This window comes from Pyrus communis, chromosome 4, assembly GCF_041283825.1.
Source record: "Pyrus communis isolate YQ-2024b chromosome 4, ASM4128382v1, whole genome shotgun sequence".
Classification (NCBI taxonomy): Eukaryota; Viridiplantae; Streptophyta; class Magnoliopsida; order Rosales; family Rosaceae; genus Pyrus; species Pyrus communis.
In genome coordinates, this window is record NC_142568.1 from 24,111,032 (window position 1) to 24,134,010 (window position 22,979).

Sequence of the window (22,979 nt, forward strand, 5' to 3'; positions counted from 1 at the left end):
AAAAAAAAAATATTTTGTATAAAACGAAATTATGTGTAACAAAATTACTTACTATGATATGTTATAATTGGAAGTTTTGTTATAATACTCTATAAGATCTGAACTGTTGAGAATGAATTTTGTATTGAAAAAAAAAAAAAATATATATATATATATATATATATATATATATGTGTGTGTGTTTATAAAAACTTTGGTTACTCTTCATATTTTTAATTAATTTTACCATAAAAGATTGTAAAAGTCCAATTATAAATCTAGCGGTTCAATACATTGGTGCATTCTATGCACCGGTATAATATAAAACTTTTACTAATTTACGGGAGACTAGTTCAAATTTAAATGCAGTGGAACAAATGCATTGTTACAACCAGCTGATCACATTCACCTATATGTCATTGTTGTTCTTAGGTCAAATTACTCGCAACTAGTGTGACGATACATCTTTCTTCTTTTTTTTTTGTTCAACGTTTTGACGATTGACGAACGTTTCAGCAGTCACTGATGTAGCCTAGAGGTTATCGTCACCAGTATTATGATCAGCAATGCCAAAGTGGCATTTATATTTAAGAAGCATTACGTTTACTTATGTTTTTTTTTTTAATAAAAGCGATATTTCTATTCTAAATTGTATGTCGTTGATACCAAGCCGGTCCTATGATATTAGCTATGCCTTGCTTGGTCCCTCGGCACGATAGAGATTCCGTAGCACATCATGAGCACTGGGTAAGGGGCGGTTGAACGACTCAAGTGAACCGCTTTTTCTTATTACAACCTAAGGAGAGAGAAGGTATGAATCCAAAATGCATTCAGTTGAAAAGAAATACTCTAACACCAAGGCAATCAATCACTTGCTACGACTAGTATGCTTTTGTTTTTGTTATCTCCTTTCTAATCTAACTGATATATATATAGATGCATTAGGTTAGGGTTAGTGTCGTTCCACTTCCATTCGAAAACTAAAGAGAGATCGAGTAGCAAAGCGCGGAGACAAAATTGTCTACTAGTATGCGTGCCTAGTTAATTAGTTTTGTAAGTCTTTATGTACTTATATTCTCTTAGTGTTTGTCTTGGCTTGAAAGCCCAAGGATTTTCCTAGTGGTGGATTTTGCCTCGTTAAATCCTACATCCTGTGTGCACATTTCATTTATCATTGTAATTGCATATGTGTAGGATAATTTGATATGTGTTGTGAATATGAAAATTAAACTGAAAATTGAATTGAATTTTTAAGTTGGAACCTATTCACCCATCTAGGTTAAACTAGTACCCATCCTAGAATTTTCATCCTTTTTTTTTCGTTTTCACTAAACATTATCCTTACAAATTTTGTCATTGTGTAACTGTTGACCCTAAAAACTACCAAGCCTACGTGGCGCGTAGGCCGAGTAATTAATAAGCGAACTACGTCCTTCAATTGTATGCAGGGCGTGCCAACTCGTCGGCCAAGCTCGGCCGAGGAGTAAAATGTGTTGATGTTGCATTGAGCGCGCTGCTGATTTCTTGATCTTGTGACTGCAGCCGAGGAAGGAACACTCGTCGACCTTCGGGTTCTAGAGTCTGAAGACAAGGCTGCTAGTTCTGCGAAGTTCAATATCAAATTCAACTTTCAATGTGCCCAATGTAATAACTTGTAACACCTCACTTCGCCGAGATGGCTAATGAGATGATCTCTGCTAATAAGAATTCGAAAATCCTTCTAGACCGAGACTTGGATAGATAACGAGTCGGCCTCGACGCAATGCTGTTTATCCAAACTGAAGGTGCTCCGGGAACGGCTGATTCTATGGCAACAGTGTTGTTTATCCAAACTGAAGATGTCACCGGTTGCCTTCACAGGACTGATGTACTTGTTTGACACGGCCAGATAATTTTGTAGTCCAATTGCAACTCTATTTCGCGGAACCAAAATTAATCCGCGTCAGAGACCAAGGCATATCTTTCAGATAGATGTTCGTGATTTTCCAAACCTCATAAAAGCCAATCCAAATAAAAGTCTTCTTATCATCACAGCCTAGCCTACCTAGGCTTGTCATCATTATCCAAGACCATTATTTTCTTTTTAATTAGCCCCTTATCTGTCTGAGTGTAGCCATGCATGCCACATGCTTTCTTCCAATTTACGCGTAATCCATGCAAATCTTATCACCCATTTACTGGAATATGCCGTTGCATGCGGCCTCCTTCATGATCTGATTAGTCACAGAACTTGATAATCATTCTGCCATACTCTGACTCATTTCATGACAGTCATGCTATCTTTCCACGAAATTGCAGCAGTATTAAACCACATTGACATTTTATCATCACGACTTTATCATCCAACTGTGTTTTTGATAATTCAATATATTATTAAGAGATAATTATTATGATAAAATTCATAATATTATTCCTTAATAATAATTAAAATTATCTTGACTCAGTCACCTAACGGTTTAGAACTTCGTTCACTCAACAACTTCGATTATTCGGACCGATTGTGTAATTTTGGGTCCAAACAGTAACATAACTGAGATGTTGGACCCAAATGCAGAAATGTTGTATTTGGGTAAAAACATTTATTTTTCCTTCTTTATTCGGTTAGAATCTCAAAATTCTGATTTAAGTTTTTGCCAAATTCATATTCAAATTTGTATTTTAATATATCACAAAAATTATATTAGTAATTAACACAAATATACTTTCTTTCCTTCTCCAATATAAGGCTTAGACTTAAGACTCAAATTCAAGTTTCAAAATTAAGGTTCGTGCATTGAAAAGAAAATAAGAAAATTCAAATTCATCACCATTTTTTACCTATATAAGAAAATGTGAGTTTTGTGTTAAGGTAACTTTACGCCATCTCCAAGTTCCAACTAAAGACTACAAGTCGTTTTTAACCAAAAAAATGTGCAAGATCCGTTTCTAACAAGAGAGTTACTGTAGACTAAAAGTGTTGTTTTCAATTTGTAAGTAGGGGACTCGACCGATGTAAAGTAGCAAATTTAATATCTTATTATGCAGAGTTTAAGGATGAGTGTGGACTCCTATTCAAAATTCTTCATGTTCGAATTACAAAATTATGTGCTTATGATCAGAATCAATCATATTATGAATCATTTTATAAAGATCATTCTGCAAAATATGAATTAAAACTAAAGTTGTTTAGTTAACCTACCATGAAAAATATATAAACGGTTCGTAATGCTTTTACTAATACTGTTAATTTGTTTTATACAATTTGATGATTAAACTTAGGTTTAATTTTTCGCAGAGACAATTTTTATAAAATATTTCATAATATGAACGAAAACTATAAACATAATTTTATAAATCGATAACTAATAATTTTTGAGTATGAATAATTGTTGTAACATTCTTCGTGGATTGTTGTCACAACCAGAAGATAAAGTACATGGAATGTTCTTTTCCCCTTTTCTTTAAAAAAATAAAGATAAAAAAGGAAAGTCAAATAAATAAAACGGATTCTGATATGGGAAAAAGATATTACCTTTTTCTTTCACCTTTTTATTTATAGCTTTAACTTAACAAGATTTGGCAAGTGGGCCTATCACAGTCATGAATCTTATTCTTGCATTACGGCGTTCGCGAAAGTTCAAACCATATCTAATCTAACAGATTTAATATTTGACCTAAAAAAAATTGAGCATAATAAATTTTACAAAAAACTAATGAAAATAATTTGAAAATTTTGAATTTTAACGATAAGAATAAAATAAAAAATAAAATAAATAGTATCATAATTGATATTTTAATGTAAAAATATAATTTTTTATTAAAATGAACAGTACCGAAAATTTTTCATTAAAGCTTTCTAAATTCTAATGTTATTATTTTTTTTGTGGTAGGGTCCAGAGGATCCTGAGACCCTTTCACAGCGGGAGAGACTTAACGGCTAAGCATTCATCACTCTATAAATACACAACCGGCCCACTGCAATCGGAAAACATACGAAAACAAATTACAACGTATTTTCCATTGTCCGAGGAACCCATTAAAATCACAAAAATGTTCAAGTTCTTCTTAGGCGGTGGCGGAAACCAGGAGAAAACAGATGATGTCGGTGGCGGCGGAGGCGACCCCATGGATCTGCAGGCCTTGCCGGAGGGATGCATAGCCACCGTTGTCTCGCTGACCACGCCTCGGGACGCGGGCACAATGTCGTCGGTTTCGAGGAGTTTCAGGTCGGCCGCCGAATCCGACGCCGTTTGGGACAAGTTCCTTCCTCCCGAGATCCACACTATCCTGTCCTCCTCGTCACCCTCACGGCCGCCGCTTGTGTCTCCCTCCTCCACTTCCAAAACCAAGAAGGAGTTTTTCCTCGCTCTGTGCGACAACCCTGTTCTCATCGAACAGGGCAAGTTGGTAATTTTACTACTTTTCTCCTTTGCTCCTTTTCTTTTGTGGGATTATTTGTTTATTTTAGTTGTGGATTAGTGTTCTGTTTCACTGATGTGATAGAGTCTTAGTTGATATGGATTTGTCGTGAAATTTCCGTACTGGAAAGTACAAAGTTTGGAAGTTTGGGAGAAATTTTTACAAGTGACGGGACACCATGACACGTGGTGTTCCCTCACACATTAGGATTTGACATCTTGAATATTTTTTAATTTTATATTTCAATAAATATAAAAAACTAAATCCTAATGTGTGAGGGAACACCACGTGTCATGGTGTTCCCGTCACTTGGAAAAATTTCTCGAAGTTTGGAGGCCGGCAAGATCATGGGTTTTGCTGTTGGCCAAGGAAGATCATAGGTTTTGTTGTTGGCCGAGGAGAGAGTGAGTAGGCGGTGGGACCAAATATTTTGTGTACATTTGGTGATGTGAATATTGATGAGATGTGACAAAAATGGAGGAAAAATGTTGACAAAATTGTGATGACATATGGGATGTCATGCCCATTTGTTTTGTACTTCGTAGTTTAAAAGTTGTCTAGCGATTTTAGCACTCGTTCTTTTTTTGTAACTACATAACAAACACCGGCGGATCCATATAGGGATCCAGGGGTCTCGGAACCCTTTGGAAGCTCAAAGAAACATTTGTGATCGACCTTCAAGACCTTCCAACAATTTGGGCAGATGCAGTGGAGAGGCTTATTGCCTCCATGGATGTGCAAGCAATAGTGCTTATAACAAAGAAAAAGAATAGGTTTTTAATTTTTGTTTTAAAAGACCTAGTCAAATCGACAACGTTTTTAAGTAGGTCGTTATAAAAAATGTAAAAACCAAAATTCTTTGTTTTCTCTATAGAGTCCGAGAACCCCGATCTTTTCTAGTATCTTCAAATTATATTTAAGAACACCCATACCCAATCATCGCGACCTTCCAACTTTAAACCCAAGTTACCCTATTCCCCACCACCATTTGCCCTTCCACCGCCTTTAGCTGCCTAATTTTACTTCTTCCAAATTCATATAAGTTTTTTAATCCTAGACTTTAGTCGTAACTCCCAGTTAATAATATATATGCTACATTAACAAATTTTATCTTTGTAGCGTTATGTTGTTGAGGAGAATTTGTTCGTTTTATTACCTTTAAGATTAATCTTGATTTATTTAATGAACCAAATTCAGTAGAAAATAGTGATACGGAACCAAATTAGTCAAATATTTTTTTTCTTTTTTTGAGCTTTTATGTTCGGACCCTCCGAGCTTGAAATCCTGGATCCACCACTAATAACAAATTGTGAATTATTCACTTTGAAGTACAGATGGTTGAGGGAATAGTGTTCAATTCTTTTTAGCATTAGAAGAAGTAAGATGAAACGGTTGAAAAACTGAGTTAGAAATTCGAATGCATTCTATTGTTTCCGGTTTTTTTGTTTGTTTTCCAAAAGCGTTTTCTATTTCTCACTGTTCTAAGATCCCGAGTTTTAATTGGAATGATAATGCAGAGCTTTTCGCTGGACAAATGGAGTGGGAAGAAATGCTACATGATTGCTGCAAGGGCCCTTTCGATTGTTTGGGCTGACACTCCTCACTACTGGAGATGGATTTCTGTCCCCGACTCGAGGTCTCTTAAAATTTTCTTCTTTTCTTTTAAAGAAATTGTTATCAGCATTTTGAAATAGTCATCCGTTCTGCATCCCATCCTCGTGATTGATGACTGTAGATAATTTTTGAAGTGCGATAACAATTCCATGCTTTTGTTACATAAACTCTCTGTTATTGTAAACAAACAGGTTTGAGGAGGTGGCAGAGCTTATTAGTGTGTGCTGGCTTGAAATCCGTGGCAAAATTGGGACACGGATGCTGTCCCCATCCACGTTTTACAAAGCTTTTCTTGTATTCAAGTCATCCGCGGGGGCTCATGGATTTGGGAACCAACCTGTGGAGGTCACAGTGGGTTTAATTGGGCAGGAGCCCACGAAACATGTGGTGTTTCTGGACGGGCAGAGAGGTCAAACCCAAGGTCAGGGCTACCACATTGCCGGGCCTTGGCGTATTGGCCTGTTCAACCGCAGACACATTCCCGGCCTCCAGTCGTTCCAGTCGTTCCAGCCAAGGGGGATCAACGAGGCCCAGTACCCGAAAGAGCGGAACGACGGGTGGCTGGAGATAGAGCTGGGGGAGTTCTTCTGTGAAGGGGGTGAAGGTGGGGAGTTGGAGATGACTTGCTTGGAGGTTAGGGGTGGACAGTGGAAGGGTGGCCTCATTTTTCAAGGGATTGAGGTCAGGCCTAAAAGGATGTAGAAATCAAGTGGCAGTAGGGTAATATTGTCCTTTTGAATTCAAAATATTATAAAATTGAGCTATGGTAATTCAGATTTAAAAAGGTGTTTGCCTTTTTATCTTTTTTTTTTTATTTTTTTTTTTTTTTTTTTGGCATTTGGAAAGCGTCGCAATTGAAACGTGTCAATGTCATAGTCAATTGCTAGCTTTGTTGTTGTCTTTGTGTTGGTACTATAGAAATATAAAGCTATCGGTTCCATAGAAAAGTGACTTGTGAAGAGTGAGTTTGGTTTTTATGTATAATCTTTAGTTTGGTGTAGGAAATTATTATTAACCACAAAGAAACTGATATACATGCAAAAGGTCAAAAAACAAAGAAACATAAACAAGCAAAAAAGGGGTCAATCAAACCAACCAACAACAGTCCAGTCAAGTAGTTAAGGCCCAAAAACAGGGAAACACACAACCGAGAAATTTGTTGTTGTCGCCTCTACTGGAACAATGCATTTCGATCTGCAACCAACCAACAAGAGCCCAGCCAAATAGTTAAAGCTCAAAGACAAAGAAACACACAACCAAGAAATCTGCTATTGTCGCCTCCACTAAAACAGTGCATTTCGATCTGCACAATCCACACTCATCACCTGACATTACTTGGAACGCTGAAAATAAGGATAACCGGCAATTGAAAGAAACGAGTCGGCTATCAAGAAAAAGAAGCCCATGGAAAATCATGAGCAAAAATGCCAAATCCAACAGACATCAAAAGGTGGTGGTGTTGGGAACACCTGAGACGGTTGAAGAACTAGAACTCTACGCACTATCTTGAGAGAAAGTATGACTGAAAAACGAAGCTCAGATGAGTGAGATCGAAGCTTAGATGAACAAGAGGAAGGGAGACTAGTAAGGTATGAAGAGGATGACATATCAAGATGTAGAGGAGGGGGAGTAAGCAGCAGAAAAGGGGAAAAGAATAGACAAGAAGAAGGGGAAATTGACAGCCGACCCCAGCCAAAGTTAGAGTTGGCACCACCGATAAAGTGAGGGTATTTTGTCCGATTAGTTTCTCTACTTGCTTTTTCAATTTAATGGAGAATGTTCAATCAATAACTAAAATGATTAACTATAGACAAATTTAGGAATTATTTTTATCGATTTTCAATGTCAGATGCTAAAATAAGGAGTTATGTTAATTTTAAAGACTATTTTAACTAAAAACCTAGACTTTAAAAGAAAAAAAATTGAAATTACATCTTTTCCACGACCTTTCATAGTGTATAGGGATTGGAGAGAAGATTTATTTTGAACACTAATGGGACCTGAGTTTTTTATTTCAAAGGTATTCAAGTTTATTGAAGTGAAAAATTTCTCTGTATTTAATTTAATTAATTAATTAATTTTTTATAAAAATGATGTTTGTGAATTTACGACTAAATTTTAGTTATAAATGATAAAAACTTGTCGTACAATTCAAAACGAAAAAAAAAAAAACAAAAAAAAAAAAAAAAAACAAAAAGAGGAAAGGTTTTGGTCTATCTCCTCTCGAATTGCCAGACTCCAGCTTAGAGAACGAAGAAGACCCAAAAGCGGAAAAAAGCACTTTCAGCAGAACGCAGCTTCTCGCTCTCACCCCCACCAGGTTCTCCATTTCTTCCTCCCTTTCCTTCTCTAGTTCGTCTATTTTAATCTCACATAATTTGATATTTATATTCCACCACATCCCACAAAAGAACCGCTCACTTCAAATTAGAAATTAAAGCACAAGTTGTTGACTTTAATCGTTTTGTGCAATGATTGTTGAAAAGGAGAAGAACCCACTTCGTAAAAAGTGCTTATATGAAAAGCCTTTTGGGGTATTGGGATTGATTAGTGTTTGGATCCGCCGCTCTGAGATTCCCAAATTGTCGTTTGGAAAAAAAGTTTGGGAATTTCTGGTTGTTGATTGTTGTTGTTGTAAATTTTCAAGTCCTGGGTTTGAGTTGGGAATAATTTTTGGGGCAGAATGCTCTATTTTGATTTAATGGCTTATGAGTAATTTAGTTTATAGTGTTGTAAGTAATCACCAGTTTGTCGGTGACTCAAATGGCCACATTGACTGTTCCGGTGACGTTTGCCTTTTGTGCAGTCGAGTCGGGTCTTAGGGTTCATCAAATTTAACCTACATTCTGTTGGATAAGACTGTTCTTAAGCCGTGCTTTTCGGTTTCTGTTTTTGCCTTCAGTCTGAGGATGATGGGATGAGAAATTGTGTGTAGCAGTGAGAAATGTGCGAGGTCTTACAGCTACTAGGTAGTTTAACCGTGTTATCCGTAGATTATGTGGCAAATGAAAATTGAGTCTGCTATTGGAGCAAGAGTGATACGGAGTTTTAGTACAGTTAATTGCATAAAAATGGTGTACCCCTCATTTGAATGGCTTGTTGCATGTGGCTCGAACACAAGTAATCTTAATACCGGTGGATCCAAAGTTTCAAAATTGGGCCGATAAGTGAATTTTTCCGTGTCTTCAAAATTTGTTCAATAGTTGATACCATTTATTAATAAAATTGGTCATGGTATTTTTTTGTTTTTTTTGTTTCATAGGCGTGGTAATAATGTTTCTATCCTTGTAAAAGATGTAATTCATCAACACCACAGGGTCAAAGGATATACCTTGAAATGCTCTTATCCTGTATCACAACCGCCCTTCACTTATGGTTATTGATTAGTTAGGACAGGTATGATTCTTCCCATTTGGGTCTCCTGTTGATCAGTTATGTGCACAGACATGCACGCATGCACACACAGAAAAATGCTGCTTCCTTGTTCTTGTGTTCCTATGCTGTATCCATATATAACAGGAGGTCTCATGTAGTGCAGTGTTTACGATACACCCTTTCAGAAGAATCATCAATCTGTGTCGGGATGAGGGGAACTGTTAGAATCATGTGACACTTCTGCTACTGTCGTGGATACATGGAAGATCAATCTTTAGCTGTGCAGAACAATTCTCATGCTTTGACAGAATATGCTTTAGACTTGGCTATTGGGCAAGAATTTCCTGATGTTGAAACATGCAGAAGAAGATTGAAGAACATTGCTCTAGTACAACATTTTGATCTTCGTATAGTGAAATCAGATCGCAGCCGGTTTATAGCCAAGTGCTCCAAAGAAGGTTGCCCATGGCGTGTCCATGTGGCAAAATGTCCCGGAGGTCCAACCTTTACAGTAAGAACCCTGCATGGTGAGCATACCTGTGAAGGAGTTCTCAACCTTCATCATCAGCAAGCATCAGTAGGTTGGGTTGCTAGGTCTGTAGAATCACGGGTTCGGGATAATCCACGGTATAAACCAAAAGAGATCCTGCAAGATATCCGGGATCAGCATGGAGTTGCTGTTTCTTACATGCAAGCTTGGCGTGGCAAGGAGCGTAGCATGGCAGCACTTCATGGAACTTTTGAAGAAGGGTATCAGCTTCTTCCTGGATACTGTGAGCAAATAAAGAAAACCAACCCTGGAAGCATCGCTTCAGTTTTTACCACTGGACAAGAAAATTGCTTCCACCGTCTCTTCATTTCTTACCGTGCATCAATTTATGGGTTTATACATGCTTGTAGGCCACTTTTGGAAATTGATAGATCGCACCTCAAAGGCAAATACTTGGGTTCCTTACTTTGTGCTGCAGCTGTTGATGCTGATGATACATTATTTCCACTGGCAATAGCTATTGTTGATGTGGAAAGCGATGAAAATTGGATGTGGTTTATGTCAGAATTGCGAAAGCTTCTGGGAGTAAACACTGACAACATGCCTAGACTAACAATACTCTCTGAAAGACAAAGGGGTGTTGTAGAGGCGGTGGAAACCCATTTTCCTAGTGCCTTCCATGGTTTTTGTCTGCGTCATGTTAGTGAAAATTTTCGTGATACGTTTAAGAATGCGAAGTTGGTGAATATCTTCTGGAATGCTGTTTATGCTCTCACTGCAGTTGAATTTGACAGCAAGATTGCAGAGATGACAGAGATCTCACAAGACGTGATTGCATGGTTTCAACACTTCCCTCCCCAACTTTGGGCTGTAGCATATTTTGAAGGAGTGCGATATGGCCATTTTACTCTCGGTGTTACGGAGTTGTTGTATAATTGGACTCTTGAATGCCATGAGCTCCCTATTGTGCAAATGATGGAGCATATTCGTGATCAGTTATCATCGTGGTATAATGACCGCCGGGATACGGGAATGAGATGGACGTCAATTTTAGTACCATCTGCTGAGAAGCGGATTCTAGAGGCAATGGCTGATGCTCGCTGCTATCAAGTACTTCGTGCAAATGAAGTTGAATTTGAGATTGTGTCTACGGAGCGGACAAATATTGTGGATATACAAACTCGTGTTTGCTCTTGTCGCCGTTGGCATATATATGGTCTACCTTGTGCACATGCTGCTGCTGCACTTATGTCTTGTGGACACAATGTCCATTTGTTTGCTGAGCCTTGCTTTACAGTAGCAAGTTACCGAGAGACCTATTCGCAGATGATTCATCCCATTCCGGATAAGAGCTTGTGGAAGGAGCCAGGCGACGGAACAGAGGGTGGAAGCACCAATGTTGATATCATGATACGCCCACCCAAGACCCGACGGCCACCTGGAAGACCCAAGAAGAAGGTCCTTCGTGTAGAAAACTTCAAGAGGCCGAAGAGGGTGGTTCAATGCGGTCGCTGTCATATGTTAGGGCATTCTCAAAAGAAATGTACCCTTCCGCATTGACCTGAATTAGACTGTTTAAAATCATTCGTACCCCTAGATTTCGGTTCCTTTTTTCCCTTTCACTTGTTCAAAAACGCAGTAGAATCGGTTGTGTGGAAGTAATGTTAATGTATGTTTTAATTTAACTACTTCAATTGCGAAATAAGGATTCGTTTTCGTTTTCTTTTGCACATTCAATCTATTTATCCTCTTAGATCGTATCATAATTGTCCGGGGATACACATCTCTCAGTTCTATCGGCATAAACTTCCGGTGATTGCTAAACGCTGCAGCTTCATTGCGTCGTCGTTCTGTTTAACTGTGTTCGCTCATACAGACTCTGCAATTAACAACTCTGTTTCATTTGAAAGTTAATGGAGATGATGTGAACAAACAGCTATCATCGAAAAATAGCGTACAAATGCAAGCTTAAAACCATCGTATTCAGCTGAAATGCAGTCCGAATTCACACGACTGTTACAGAAAACAGGCGTAGCTGCATCGATAATCGAAAGATGATTAAATCTCAATTTAGTAAAGAGTTGAATGCTAAGCTTCAATTTGAAAAGTGATTATACGATGTGTGTGTAAGCTTCTCAGCCTCGACTTTAGCTGAACATATTCGGTAGGGGCCTCACTGCCATAAATGCATCCACCATCTGCAGAATATGCAAAAACATTTCCGTAAGTCCTGAGCATATAGTTCAAAATGTTTACTTTCAGGGATCAAGCACCACGCTTTCATCGCCAACGAATAACTTACAGAACAGCCAATTGTCTAAAAATGCTAGAAGCTTACCTCATCAGTCACAGCAGCCCTAGCCCTACGATGTCTTTCTACCATTTCGGTTAAAACTTCAACAAGAAGTTGCTTCACTTCACCTGTTAGCATGCGTCCGGAACCATACTCCTAATAGCAATCCCCAGTGAATTAGCAAAAAGAATATGTTGACAAAGAAAACAAATAAGTTCACTAGGGCGATCAGTCTCACCTTCCGTATCTCTTCGAGTTTATCATCGTCGTCTAGGAAAAAGCTTAGATATTTGAATGGAATATCTACCTGAATAATTTCCAGAAGATAAATTAATTCCTCAATAAGTTACAAGGCACAAACCAAGTACTAACAAAGAAATCTCATAACATATGAAATCAAATCGGCATGTAAATTTGCCTTCTTGCTCGGACAATCTAATGAGGAAATAAGGCAGCACATCCAGCAACAAATTACACTGTCATGCCAATCGGGGAGGGCCCATTTCTATTACTAACATGCGAGAGAATCCAAATACCTCGAGATTTGCTCCAAGCTCTCTATGTTTCTCTACTGAATCTTGTCCCCCAGAAAATGCATACCTGTTTATCTGCATATACACAGAAGTTCTTTGTTTTAGGTTAATTTTGAAGAGTTTTGGACCGTTTGGATTGTGATTTCAGTTAGAAGATTGGCACTGTGAGACTACGGCCACGTAAATGCAAACCTTGTTCTTAATTTCCTTTGCAGCATCAGTTACATATATGGCCGAATTTGGATCACTAGCCGACATTTTTCCTGTCTCTCCCTGCAAGTATCCACATTCCAGAAAAGGTATCAGAAATCACAACATAGGCTACTAACAGTAGAAAATAAGTTTTCTTTGCCAAAATCATAAAAGTACCTGCAGGGCAGGGAAGAAAGAAGACTCAATCAATGCAGGCTTGTGATATCCAATTCGTGGAGCAACATCTCGTGTCATTCTAAAATAAGGATCCTTGACAAATCACAAACAAATAAATCATGGTATTAGAAAATAAACAAAAGAAAGAAAACAACGTTAAATCAAATGCACTAGCACACAAAGTTACTAAAACTATTTTATACTCTGAAAAGGTGCTGCATTTATAGGTAAGGTGGATCCGTAAACATTTAGCCAAGGGGAAAAACACGTATATCATAGCTGAGAATTATCCATATCATGCATACCTGGTCAATTGCACAAGGTATTAAGCAACGAAGATTGTCTTGGCCAGAGAAGAGATGAGGAAATGAACTTGGAAATGAGGGAACTGCCTGCATTAAAACACGACCATATTGGATCTCCTTAATATGTATCACAGCACATGTCGCATCCATGTGTCATCTTACATAGTCACATAATCGATACAGAACATCAAACTGAAGGTTTCAGAAAAGTCAATATTCTTGGTGGAGGCTTGACTTGGACTAAGCAATGCTTTGTTTTCTTTATATGACGGAAAATATGAAAGATGTTCACTGGTGAAAGAATTGTACAGTTGACTGGAGCAAGTCAACAATAAGAGCTCATAGGAAAGAATAAGCACTTATGAGCTAAATCGAACTTACAGGAGTTGAGGTTTCAGTGAAGATATAAAAGGAAAACAGATATATGCTTCAGTCATTTTGTGGAGCTAGTCAGCAACAACTAGCTAAAATTTCATAATTCTTCATGTGATAAGCAGCGTAGCCAAGGAAAATACCTGTACAGGTGGAAAACTAACTTTTCCTATGTGATCTTCTCCAGTGAAACCAAATATACCAACAACCTGGATATTAAATCCGAAACTCATAAAATTATTACAAAAACTCAAACAAAGAGGTAGACAAAGAAAATATTTCGCCATGGGGGGAAAAGATTGTTAATCACCTTATTATATGTGACACACTTTCCAACCTTCACCATGTTCTTGTAGAAGGCACTGCACAGGAAATTAGACATAAGATCAGCAAGCAAGTGATACAACACGTGCACACACACACAAACACACGCACCCACACATAACGTATTCATGATAGAATCAAGCCCTGTTAGGTTTGAAACTAAAATGCTTCCTAATTATTATCGTAGCTTGTCAAGCAGTTTGCGGCCAACTAAATCATCAAGGGCATCTAATTCCGGTTCAAGAAAAATGGGACCTCATGTGAGTGTCAATCAATTTCAACCCAAAAAAAGGGATTTGATAAGATTATAAAATCTCAAACCCCTCTGACATGGGCAGAGAAGCAAATAGCTTAGTAATCCACTAAATCCGTTGATCAAATTCAAAACTGAAGCATAAACTCACATACATAACAAGTATCAACACGAATTAATATGAACTTCAAAATGGAGTTAAGCCTATATATCTGATACTTACCCACCAACGAAATCAAAATCGGAGAAGATGAAGGTTTTTGATATGTCAAAACCACAAGCAATAATGTCTTTAGCATTCTCCCTGGCAAGTCTCTGGCTCTCTTCCACAGTCAGATTTTTCCACATGCACTTCTCATCATCGGTAAGTTGTACAACGAGAGGAACCTTGAAGACATCTTGCAAATATCTGCACAAAGCATTCAATTCATAAACCCTTAAAAAGTTTACTTCATATCAACACGCGACCAATCGCCAAATCCAACATAATGCACACAGATACTGAAGATCACGCTCACGAAAACCGAAAAGATAAAAAGTTTCATAAAAGACCAACATCAGATAATCAGATAGCAATGCAGGGGGAGCTTACTTAGTGAACATGAAGGGGATAAGATGCCCCAAATGCAAAGCCTCGGAGGAAGGTCCTCTTCCTGTGTACAAATAGAACTTGTCTCCCCTCTCGTAGGCATCCAGAATCTCATTCAAGTCCCTGCATTACACATAAATTCGAAATTCGATCCCCAATTCATTTTTTTGCAAAATTTTCAGAAAAAAAAATGTAAACTTTAGAGAGAGAGAGAAAGGGACCTGTGGGCAAAGAAGACGCCACGGCGGAGGAAGACGTGGGGAGGACGTCCGGTGAGGCGGTGGATGCGATCCACGAGCTGCTGGTCGATTCTCTGGCAGCCGAACTGGTCGATGAGCTTGTCGTAGTCGATTTTCCCGCCACCTTTGGCCGACACCGTCCATGGATTCACTACCTGCTCCTCCTCTTGCTGCTGTTCTGGTTCTGCCTCTTCCACTCTCTCCTCCATCGTCACTCTCTCTCTCTCTCTCTCCCCGTCGTTCGCTCACTATCTCTGTAAAAATCGGCGGCGTCTTCTTCTTCTTCCTTTCTTTTTCTTCGGAGGGTATTTTGGTGTTTTCACGGATTTTATCACCACGTTCTGTAGGCTTATTTGTTTATGCGCCCCGTATTATTACGAAAATTACTTGGGTTGTTTGGTATTTTACTTGAAAATTTTTATAATTTTTTAAAAAAATTTTTAATAATTTTTTTTGAAAATAATTTTCTTTAAAACTCAAAAATTTGTTTGGTATGCGATTTAAAAATTTTAAATTTTACAATTAAACTAGACAAAAAGATCTAAAAAGAGAGGGTTGAGAGAGAAAGAGGAGAGAGGAGGAAAGAAGTGAGAGGATCGGATGAGAATCGAGATAGAGAGGAAAAGGAAGAGGAGTGATAGAAAAAAACCGAGAAAATAATGAGAGCGGATTGAAGGAGAGACGAAAAAGGTAAAAAAAAAAAAAGGAGAAGGATAGAGAGAAAGAAGAAAAGAGAGAGATAGCTTTGGAGTGAGAGAAAAAAAAAAGAGTTAAGTTTAAAAACTCATTTTTTGTGTTTTTAGAGAATATACTATATTTTTGAGTTAGTCTTGAGTTCAGTTTTTAAAAATATTCATACCAAACAAGTTTTTAAGGCCTAAAACTTAAAAATTGTTGTTGAGTTAAAAAAATTGGATTCAGTAGAATACCAAATAGGCTCACTTTCCTTTCTCTAAAATTTCAATTGTGCGCCTTGGCCCCAAGTACTTTCATTTTGTGCCCTATCTCATTCCCTCGAGAGACTTTTTAGTGTAACAGAAATATAAGACGATATACCGCGTCATTGTCTAAGTGAAGTCATTATAAAATTATACTTTAAAGTGTGACATATCAACTATTTCTTTCATTTATATTATAACACGTGATATATCGTTTTGTATTCATCATCTTGATTAAGAAAGTCATTAACTTAATTGATGTGAAATGGGAAAGCACAAATGTACATGAGGCAGTAAACTCTCACAATTACAAATTCAAGGACGAAAGTGAAAGTTTCAATAATGCAAGGACCACATCAATTCGATTATGAAATCAGAATTGATATCCATTTTGAAAACTTTGTAAATCGTTTTTTAAAACATCTGTTTGTGTTTTGGTCAGCTAAAAATTAAGTCTAGATGTGAAGCTAAAATTTAGGTTGAACTTGGTATTTTCTTTATTTTACCTAAAATTTCATAACATCTAAGTTAATAATTTTTGTGACAAACTTGACTATGGAGTAATTTTATAAATAGAATGAACGATTTTTGGTAATTTAGAAACATCATCACACTAGGCATATTGACACAATTGCAAGTTCAAGGGGAAAAATGTAAAGTTAACCATAGCACAAGGGGCATACAAACAAAAAGGTCTATTAAGCATACACCAAGACGGCGTCGTCTTGGCCGGCACATTCAATAGAGCTTGATTTGAACCCTAATTTACAACAAAAAAAACCCCCTTTTGGTTCAAAGCGAATCATCGTCGCTGCCAAATGCTTCAATGACGAACAACGAAGATCCGCACTCGCAATCGACGAAGAAAACCAGAGAGTTGCCGAATCTGTCGGAGTGCCATTGTTGCCACCTGAGAGTCGACATTGCCAACGCCAGCGCCAAGAGCAAGCTTCACATCCTCTACAGCGAGTGGCGCGTCGTCCTCCTCTGCAAGAAATGCCTCTCGCGGGTCGAGTCATCGGAGCTCTGCTCCTACTGCTTCGCCGCCACTTCGCCGTCGCAGGACGACTCCTTCATTTGCTGCCAGTGTAACCGGAGAGTACACAGGCATTGCGATTCTGAGTATCGAGGGATTGCGCTGTTGTCTCAGGATTCTTGCTTGGCGGTGGAGGTTGGGGTTTGCGCCGATTGTTGGCTGCCGGAGTCGCTGGCACGGTGGAGAGGGGTTATGAGGAGTCAGAAGGCGCGAAGGAGTGGAAAGGGGAGAGCTTGTTTGGGATTGAGGAAGTATAGGGTTTCGGCCGTGCTGGATGGCAGGACAATTCATGATGTGTCTGGTGCTGAAGAGGGCTCAAAGGATGCGGATGTCCATGACGATGACGATGATGATGATGATGATAATGGGCATTTGGCTGCCATGAATAGCTCTGCTAAGAAGCTGTGTTCGCCGAATTTGAGTGTGTGTGTTTGTGATTCGTGGACTGCTGTTGGTTGTTTGAAGCTGGATATCGAAGAGGAGAATGAGGACGATGACGGGCTGTTGATGGAAAGACAAGGGAGCAGCTCCAATGGCGTTGATGCTCTCAATAAACAAGAGCTAGATGAATGTGTGTGTGTTACAACGCTGAAAGACAAAAGGCGCAATTCTAAACTTGATCCTTTTTACTTCAAGTACAGGAAAAGGAGCACGGTTAATCAGTCCATGGTAACATATAAGAGAAGGCCCAAAAAACTCAATCCTTGTTCTATGTTAACATATAAGAGAAGGAGACCCAAAAGCCACCTCTTTGCTTGTCATATGTTAACATATAAGAGAAAGAGACCCACAATCCTATATGATCGTTCATCTTGAGACCGATACTGAATCTTCGAGTTGAGTGTCTGGAGATCACAGGGCTTTATTGTAGAACAAGTGGCTCGCCCCCATTGAAATGAAGTGACTGAGCTTGGCCATGGCGTGATACTGAATCTTGATGCTACAGGTAGGAGAAAACATCCTCCATTTTGTATGCTTCCATTATGATTTTCAGTATATTTTGTGGCACTCTATGATTCTTCATGTAGTATGATTCAGTTCAGATATCATATTGTGTTCTCGGGCAAGAGTTTACGATTATTTTCTTCCAATTTGGGTGGTAGTGATAAAGATAGGATTGTTCAAGAGTCTAGATTTACAAGTTCACCCTTACTTTAGTTTTTCCAGAAAATAATCAATTATTCTGATTAAAGAAAAACTTCAGTATTTGTAAGGAAATTGATTGACGCGATAATGCCAGTTAGCAAAGGGTAAGTTTGCAAGATGGAAAGATGATGTCTTGTCAATTGCGGGGAAATATAACTAAACTATCTTGTCGTGTTGTCTCTTGTTTCTAAGTGCTCAAATAAGTTGACAAGTAATCTTAGCACCCTATCTCCTAAAAATTTCTTGGGTAAAGAAGCCGTTATTCTCTTTAAGAACGTCAAATTGTAGACCTTTATCGAAGTGTGTACATTTTAGGATATCAGAAACCCCTTGCATTCTAAAAAACATTAATGCCTTAAAAAAATGTTTTCTGTGTTGGTCTAAGCTAAGTTTTCAGACTATTTTTTCGGTGGATTGCATCTAGTGATATAAATTTCAAATGCATTGGTGAATGGTGGTTGGACTTGGAAAGTAGAGATTTTCAAACTCATCTGTTTGGAAACGTATATGGGAACCTCATCAAAGTTCATTTCAAAGGTATTGGCTGGCCTGTAGGAAACAGAACATTCATTAATTTAGGTTTATCTATTTTCCTGTTTTCAATCTGATTTAGGAAAATCAACGATCACGTTGATTGAACACTATAAAAATGCGTCTTTCCTGTAATAAAATTTAGAAGGAACAGGCTTCTCTAGATGGAAGGTACATTTTCAGTTAAGTCACTTACTTGGACTCTTTCCGGAATGAGAACCGATGACATTCTTCCTTAGTGATAAGAAAACGTAGCATTTTTCGTCATAGTTAACTAATCATTAATCCCTTTGTGTGCTCGAACAACCTGAGGAGAGTTCCATTATTCATTTATTTCAATACCATTGTACTAACACCTATTCTAATTTACGATAATTCTGTTATACTCTAGTGTATGACATGTACAATATAGATATATGGTTGGATGTGCGGTCAAAGATCTAACGGCCAAGGGTCCCTGTGGATAACGGCCAAGGACCCCCTTTAGTTTATTGGTAAAGTGGTAATTACAATGTGATCCGCCTTCTGCCTTGTGGATTGTGTAATTCCCTCTTTTGTGAAAGATAGTACTAGGTAGTAATAACTGGACGTCTTTTCTTTCATTAAGTAGTGCTGCTGCAGCTGCAGCCTGCAGCAGAGCAGGAGATGGTGGCAGTAAGCAAAGTTGGCGGGAAAACCAAGCCAATTTAAATTAATTGACCAAGGCCGAACTGTCCCATTTACCAATTTACCAAAGCACATGGATAAAATAATCATCGGCTGTTTCTGTTTTTTGATGGGAACTATGGATGATCACATACAAGACAAGTTACAACTGTCATCACCAAGTTAACTCTCGGCCACTCTCAATGTCAAGAATAAGAATCGCCGGCCGTTGGGCATGTTATTTTTTGAGACTGGTTGGTAGAGAAAGGATAATGTGGGTCGAAGAAGAGTTTTGAGTAGGGTATAGTGCTTGGCCATCAAGCTAATCATGGATCAGAATGTTTTATGCAAATTTCTCTCACGTGGGTAGAAATAGAAAGGTCATTTTTATACTTTTTTTAGTTTCTCAATTCTCACACCTCCTTTTGTGTTTGAACATCAGATTGAATAAATCAAACATGATCAATGAACATGATTAAACATATGTGTGAGAGGCTAAAAAATGTGTGTTTTAATCATTCGCATATTTTATTAAACTTGTCACTTTTAAATGAGGGTAGTGCGATCCACACTCATTTTTACTTATCACACATTCTTATTTTCGGTCGTTAGATCGAATGAATGAAGAAGATCAATGACAAAAAGTTAACAAGAGTGTGTGAGATGAAAAAAATAAGTGTGTGAATATCACTATTCTTAATTAATCCAACTACTAATTCATTCGAAAAAAAAAAAAAAAAAACCAGTTAATTGACTAGAGGACAAGAAATTTGATTTCCTAGCTCGCTCTCTCTCTCTCTCCCTCCCTCCCTCCCTCCCTCCCTCCCTCCTAGGGTCCTTCAGAATGCAGAGATAACACGCACGAATGATGACTCAAAAAGGAAATATTTGGTACTACTTGTACAAATTGGACCATCAAAACAAAAGCTCACACAACAAAAGGGAAAAATGATGGGCAGGAAGGATCAATAATGTTTGCAGAAAGCAGGTGAGAGGCTGAGAGACATATACATTTTCCCACTTCAAAAACTTGAAAGCTCACTCTCTTACTCTCCTCTGGAAAAAAAACAAAGGTTATCTTTTTTTGCTCTGTGTTTTTTAAAATTTGTGCTTTCTTTAAATTTATTTCTTGTATCTTGGTTTGGTGTTTATTGATGTCTTTTTTCATGGCAGGAATCTCATTTGGGAGAACACATTCACAGTCATTTCTGCAGAAAGGTAAAATCGTTTTTGAAAAATTTGGTTTTGGTTTGAGAAAGTTTCTGAATTTGTTGGCTTATTTCAACTTGAGAGTTGAAATCTTTTCTGAATTTGTTGGATTATCTTTGTTCCTCTCTAGTCCATCCTTTCCTTCTATCACTTCTGCAGATTTCTGTTCTGTTTTGGTTTATTTTGCTGCTTTGTTTTGTTATGGTGAGTGGATTGGGTTTGTTTTCGGTGATTTGGTATGGGGGGTTTGGTTTCCATACTAGTAGCTGATTAGGCTAGCACAGAATCAGACCTATTTTTCGATGCTCTCGATTCAGCATTTTGTATCGAAAATAGGAGTGAAATGGTCTATTCAGATCCCCATTCGTCCTCAAAATTTCATGTTTTGGTTGAATTTGAAAGATATCATCTTTAACTGGTTAGGTGTTTGGTTAAATGCTTTCAAAAGATGCTGTCTGACCTTTGTAATGTGCACATAAAACATCCATCTTTAAGGTTCGAGCATTACAAATCGTTCAAATTTATGTTAGAGAGTATGTACAGATGAGATGTTGATATGGATGGATGTAGCTTTAGCGGCTGCAACAGTTCACAATGTTAATATATCTGTGCTTGATTCATATTTTCTTGACTTTCATTTGCGGTTTTACAGAACACTTGTTTGAACGTTGTGGGAATGGACGATCATGTACCAGCAATCACCAGTGAACCGCTCGTCAGGCTTTCTCCTGAGAAAGACGGGGATCCTATGATTCTTATCAAGGTGCAGAGCCAACAGGGTTCTGTCATCTCCTACATTACCGGTCTCCATATGCAGCTTAAACATGTAACTCGAGATTACTGCAGACGTCTAAATTAACTCATCATCTTGTGAAATTTGCCTAGGCTAGATTACAGTCTATGCTGCTTGTTTGATGGAGAAAGAAAGACCTCTTTTGTTCATGTTTCATTTCTGTTGGGAAATCTAGATACAATATTTTGGATTCAGCAGATGTGTGGTGACTTTTTGCTTTATTGTTGTGTTGATGACAATCTGCAACTGATGAATGTAATCTTTTGATATTTGAGGAGTTGCTTCGGGTTTCGTCTATACTCTCCTTCTATCCATCCCCACCCCCAATCATGACTGTTATTTTTATACAACCGAAACTCAGGACCTCGAGTACAGGGTTGAATGTTCGTAACCAGCAAGCCCCTTGCCTATCTGCACCCCCATGTTTGGGTCACTCTTTCATATTGGTTTCTTTTGCTTGGGCCTCTTCGTTTGAGGTTGGTTTGTTAATGTTTCTGGCATGCGGGCTCCTACACCACTCGAGGTTCTGTGTTTGATATTGATAATTAATTCTTCATTATTATGGTAGTGCGGCCTTATTTAATAAGTGGTTTCGTTGTGTAAGGATGAGTCCGTCACACTAGAACCTAAGAATAAACGAAAACAAATAAGTTTTCTATAGTGATCAATGTTCATATTAAAAGTATACAAGGTGTTTGAAATCCATAGATAATCTGTGAAATTAAACAGCAGGGGATTTACGAGCAGTGTGGGAATGGATGACGGAAGGCCAACAATCACCGACGAATCCTGCATCAGGCTCTTGTTAAAGAACAAGATCAGTCGAAAGCGTGCTGCTCAAGTATGCGATGCAAGATTACTGCAAACGCAAACATCTACTCTACGAAGATATGCTTTTCTTTTCGATGGAATGTTAGCACTTGCATTTGGAATTTTAACAGTTTAGTACACGTACTTTGCGAAATTGTGACAATCTGGGTCTGCCGTTAGGTTAATTAATTCACTACAATGAACATGTTCTATACTTCTATGTGATTTACTTGTTACATATGTCATCTGATCTCTTTTGTTCATGTTTAATTTAATTTCTGTTGGCACATTTTTCTTCTTCGTTTTTTTTTTCAGGTGCTGCCAAGATAGATCTTTTTGCTGAACTTAGATTAGCTTTAACATATGTCTTTTCTGTTTGTTGCCTGATATAACAATGAATTCATCGACGAGGATCATATATTAGCTTAATCTGAAGTACTGCAAAACCCGGCCTAGACGATTGAATCAACCATAAGTGTTTGGCAGTGTTTTCTGTTTGTATTTGGTTCTTGTCGTTTGGTGTTTGGTATCTGGCGTTTTGGAAATGTATGCTTTGTGAGTTTCTGGAATATTGATACACCAAATCCTGTTTGGAATTAATTAGGACATAGTCCATGGGCTAATAATCCAACGACAAGAAGACGTTAGCCATGCCATGACCGGTTTTTTTTGGAGAACACATCAACACATCAAGGCCATGACCGGTTTGGCAACACATCAACACCTCAATCCCTTCTG

At 38.1% G+C, this 22,979-nt stretch overlaps 4 protein-coding genes across 10 annotated transcripts; 3 read left to right on the forward strand and 1 right to left on the reverse strand.

The window, feature by feature from the left end:
* The first annotated feature begins 3,950 nt into the window (after positions 1-3,950).
* On the forward strand, positions 3,951-6,938 carry LOC137723615 (putative F-box protein PP2-B12). The gene is made up of 3 exons (XM_068462814.2): positions 3,951-4,365; positions 5,895-6,013; positions 6,183-6,938. The coding sequence occupies exons 1-3, from the start codon at positions 4,009-4,011 to the stop codon at positions 6,691-6,693; spliced, it is 987 nt and encodes a 328-aa protein (XP_068318915.1). The 5' UTR covers positions 3,951-4,008; the 3' UTR covers positions 6,694-6,938.
* A 1,075-nt stretch (positions 6,939-8,013) lies between these two features.
* LOC137722409 (uncharacterized) lies at positions 8,014-11,586 on the forward strand. Of its 7 annotated transcripts, none has more exons than XM_068461399.2 (3): positions 8,014-8,311; positions 9,254-9,387; positions 9,530-11,586. In XM_068461399.2, exon 3 carries the CDS (start codon positions 9,626-9,628, stop codon positions 11,414-11,416), a length of 1,791 nt encoding a protein of 596 aa, XP_068317500.1. In that variant the 5' UTR covers positions 8,014-8,311; positions 9,254-9,387; positions 9,530-9,625; the 3' UTR covers positions 11,417-11,586. The 7 variants fall into 7 exon arrangements, with proteins under 7 accessions (XP_068317500.1, XP_068317501.1, XP_088549276.1 ...); XM_088693150.1 differs by having other exon boundaries at positions 8,145-8,311; positions 9,525-11,586; XM_088693152.1 differs by having other exon boundaries at positions 8,161-8,311; positions 9,552-11,586.
* A 231-nt stretch (positions 11,587-11,817) lies between these two features.
* On the reverse strand, positions 11,818-15,492 carry LOC137722410 (tryptophan--tRNA ligase, cytoplasmic). Its single transcript, XM_068461405.2, has 12 exons — positions 15,116-15,492; positions 14,898-15,017; positions 14,529-14,714; positions 14,039-14,090; positions 13,872-13,937; positions 13,357-13,443; positions 13,052-13,144; positions 12,875-12,955; positions 12,686-12,757; positions 12,388-12,456; positions 12,195-12,305; positions 11,818-12,054 (listed from the first exon to the last, which is right to left on the reverse strand). Exons 1-12 carry the CDS (start codon positions 15,340-15,342, stop codon positions 12,004-12,006), a joined length of 1,215 nt encoding a protein of 404 aa, XP_068317506.1. The 5' UTR covers positions 15,343-15,492; the 3' UTR covers positions 11,818-12,003.
* Positions 15,493-16,795: 1,303 nt separating this feature from the next.
* On the forward strand, positions 16,796-21,381 carry LOC137723070 (uncharacterized). Its single transcript, XM_088693153.1, has 4 exons — positions 16,796-18,053; positions 20,263-20,502; positions 20,603-20,647; positions 21,291-21,381. The coding sequence occupies exon 1, from the start codon at positions 16,898-16,900 to the stop codon at positions 17,921-17,923; it is 1,026 nt and encodes a 341-aa protein (XP_088549279.1). The 5' UTR covers positions 16,796-16,897; the 3' UTR covers positions 17,924-18,053; positions 20,263-20,502; positions 20,603-20,647; positions 21,291-21,381.
* The last annotated feature ends 1,598 nt before the right edge of the window (positions 21,382-22,979 follow it).

What these genes read in the sequence shown, in the direction of transcription:
- LOC137723615 (XM_068462814.2), top strand. Translation starts at nt 4,009, where the DNA reads ATGTTCAAGTTCTTCTTAGGCGGTGGCGGAAACCAGGAGAAAACAGAT. An exon ending in TCATCGAACAGGGCAAGTTG is followed by an intron (nt 4,366 to 5,894) that starts GTAATTTTACTA and finishes ATGATAATGCAG; the next exon opens with AGCTTTTCGCTGGACAAATG. An exon ending in ATTTCTGTCCCCGACTCGAG is followed by an intron (nt 6,014 to 6,182) that starts GTCTCTTAAAAT and finishes GTAAACAAACAG; the next exon opens with GTTTGAGGAGGTGGCAGAGC.
- LOC137722409 (XM_068461399.2), top strand. Translation starts at nt 9,626, where the DNA reads ATGGAAGATCAATCTTTAGCTGTGCAGAACAATTCTCATGCTTTGACA.
- LOC137722410 (XM_068461405.2), bottom strand. Translation starts at nt 15,342, where the DNA reads ATGGAGGAGAGAGTGGAAGAGGCAGAACCAGAACAGCAGCAAGAGGAG. An exon ending in GGCGTCTTCTTTGCCCACAG is followed by an intron (nt 15,018 to 15,115) that starts GTCCCTTTCTCT and finishes TGTGTAATGCAG; the next exon opens with GGACTTGAATGAGATTCTGG. An exon ending in TTAGTTTTCCACCTGTACAG is followed by an intron (nt 13,444 to 13,871) that starts GTATTTTCCTTG and finishes GTTTTAATGCAG; the next exon opens with GCAGTTCCCTCATTTCCAAG.
- LOC137723070 (XM_088693153.1), top strand. Translation starts at nt 16,898, where the DNA reads ATGACGAACAACGAAGATCCGCACTCGCAATCGACGAAGAAAACCAGA.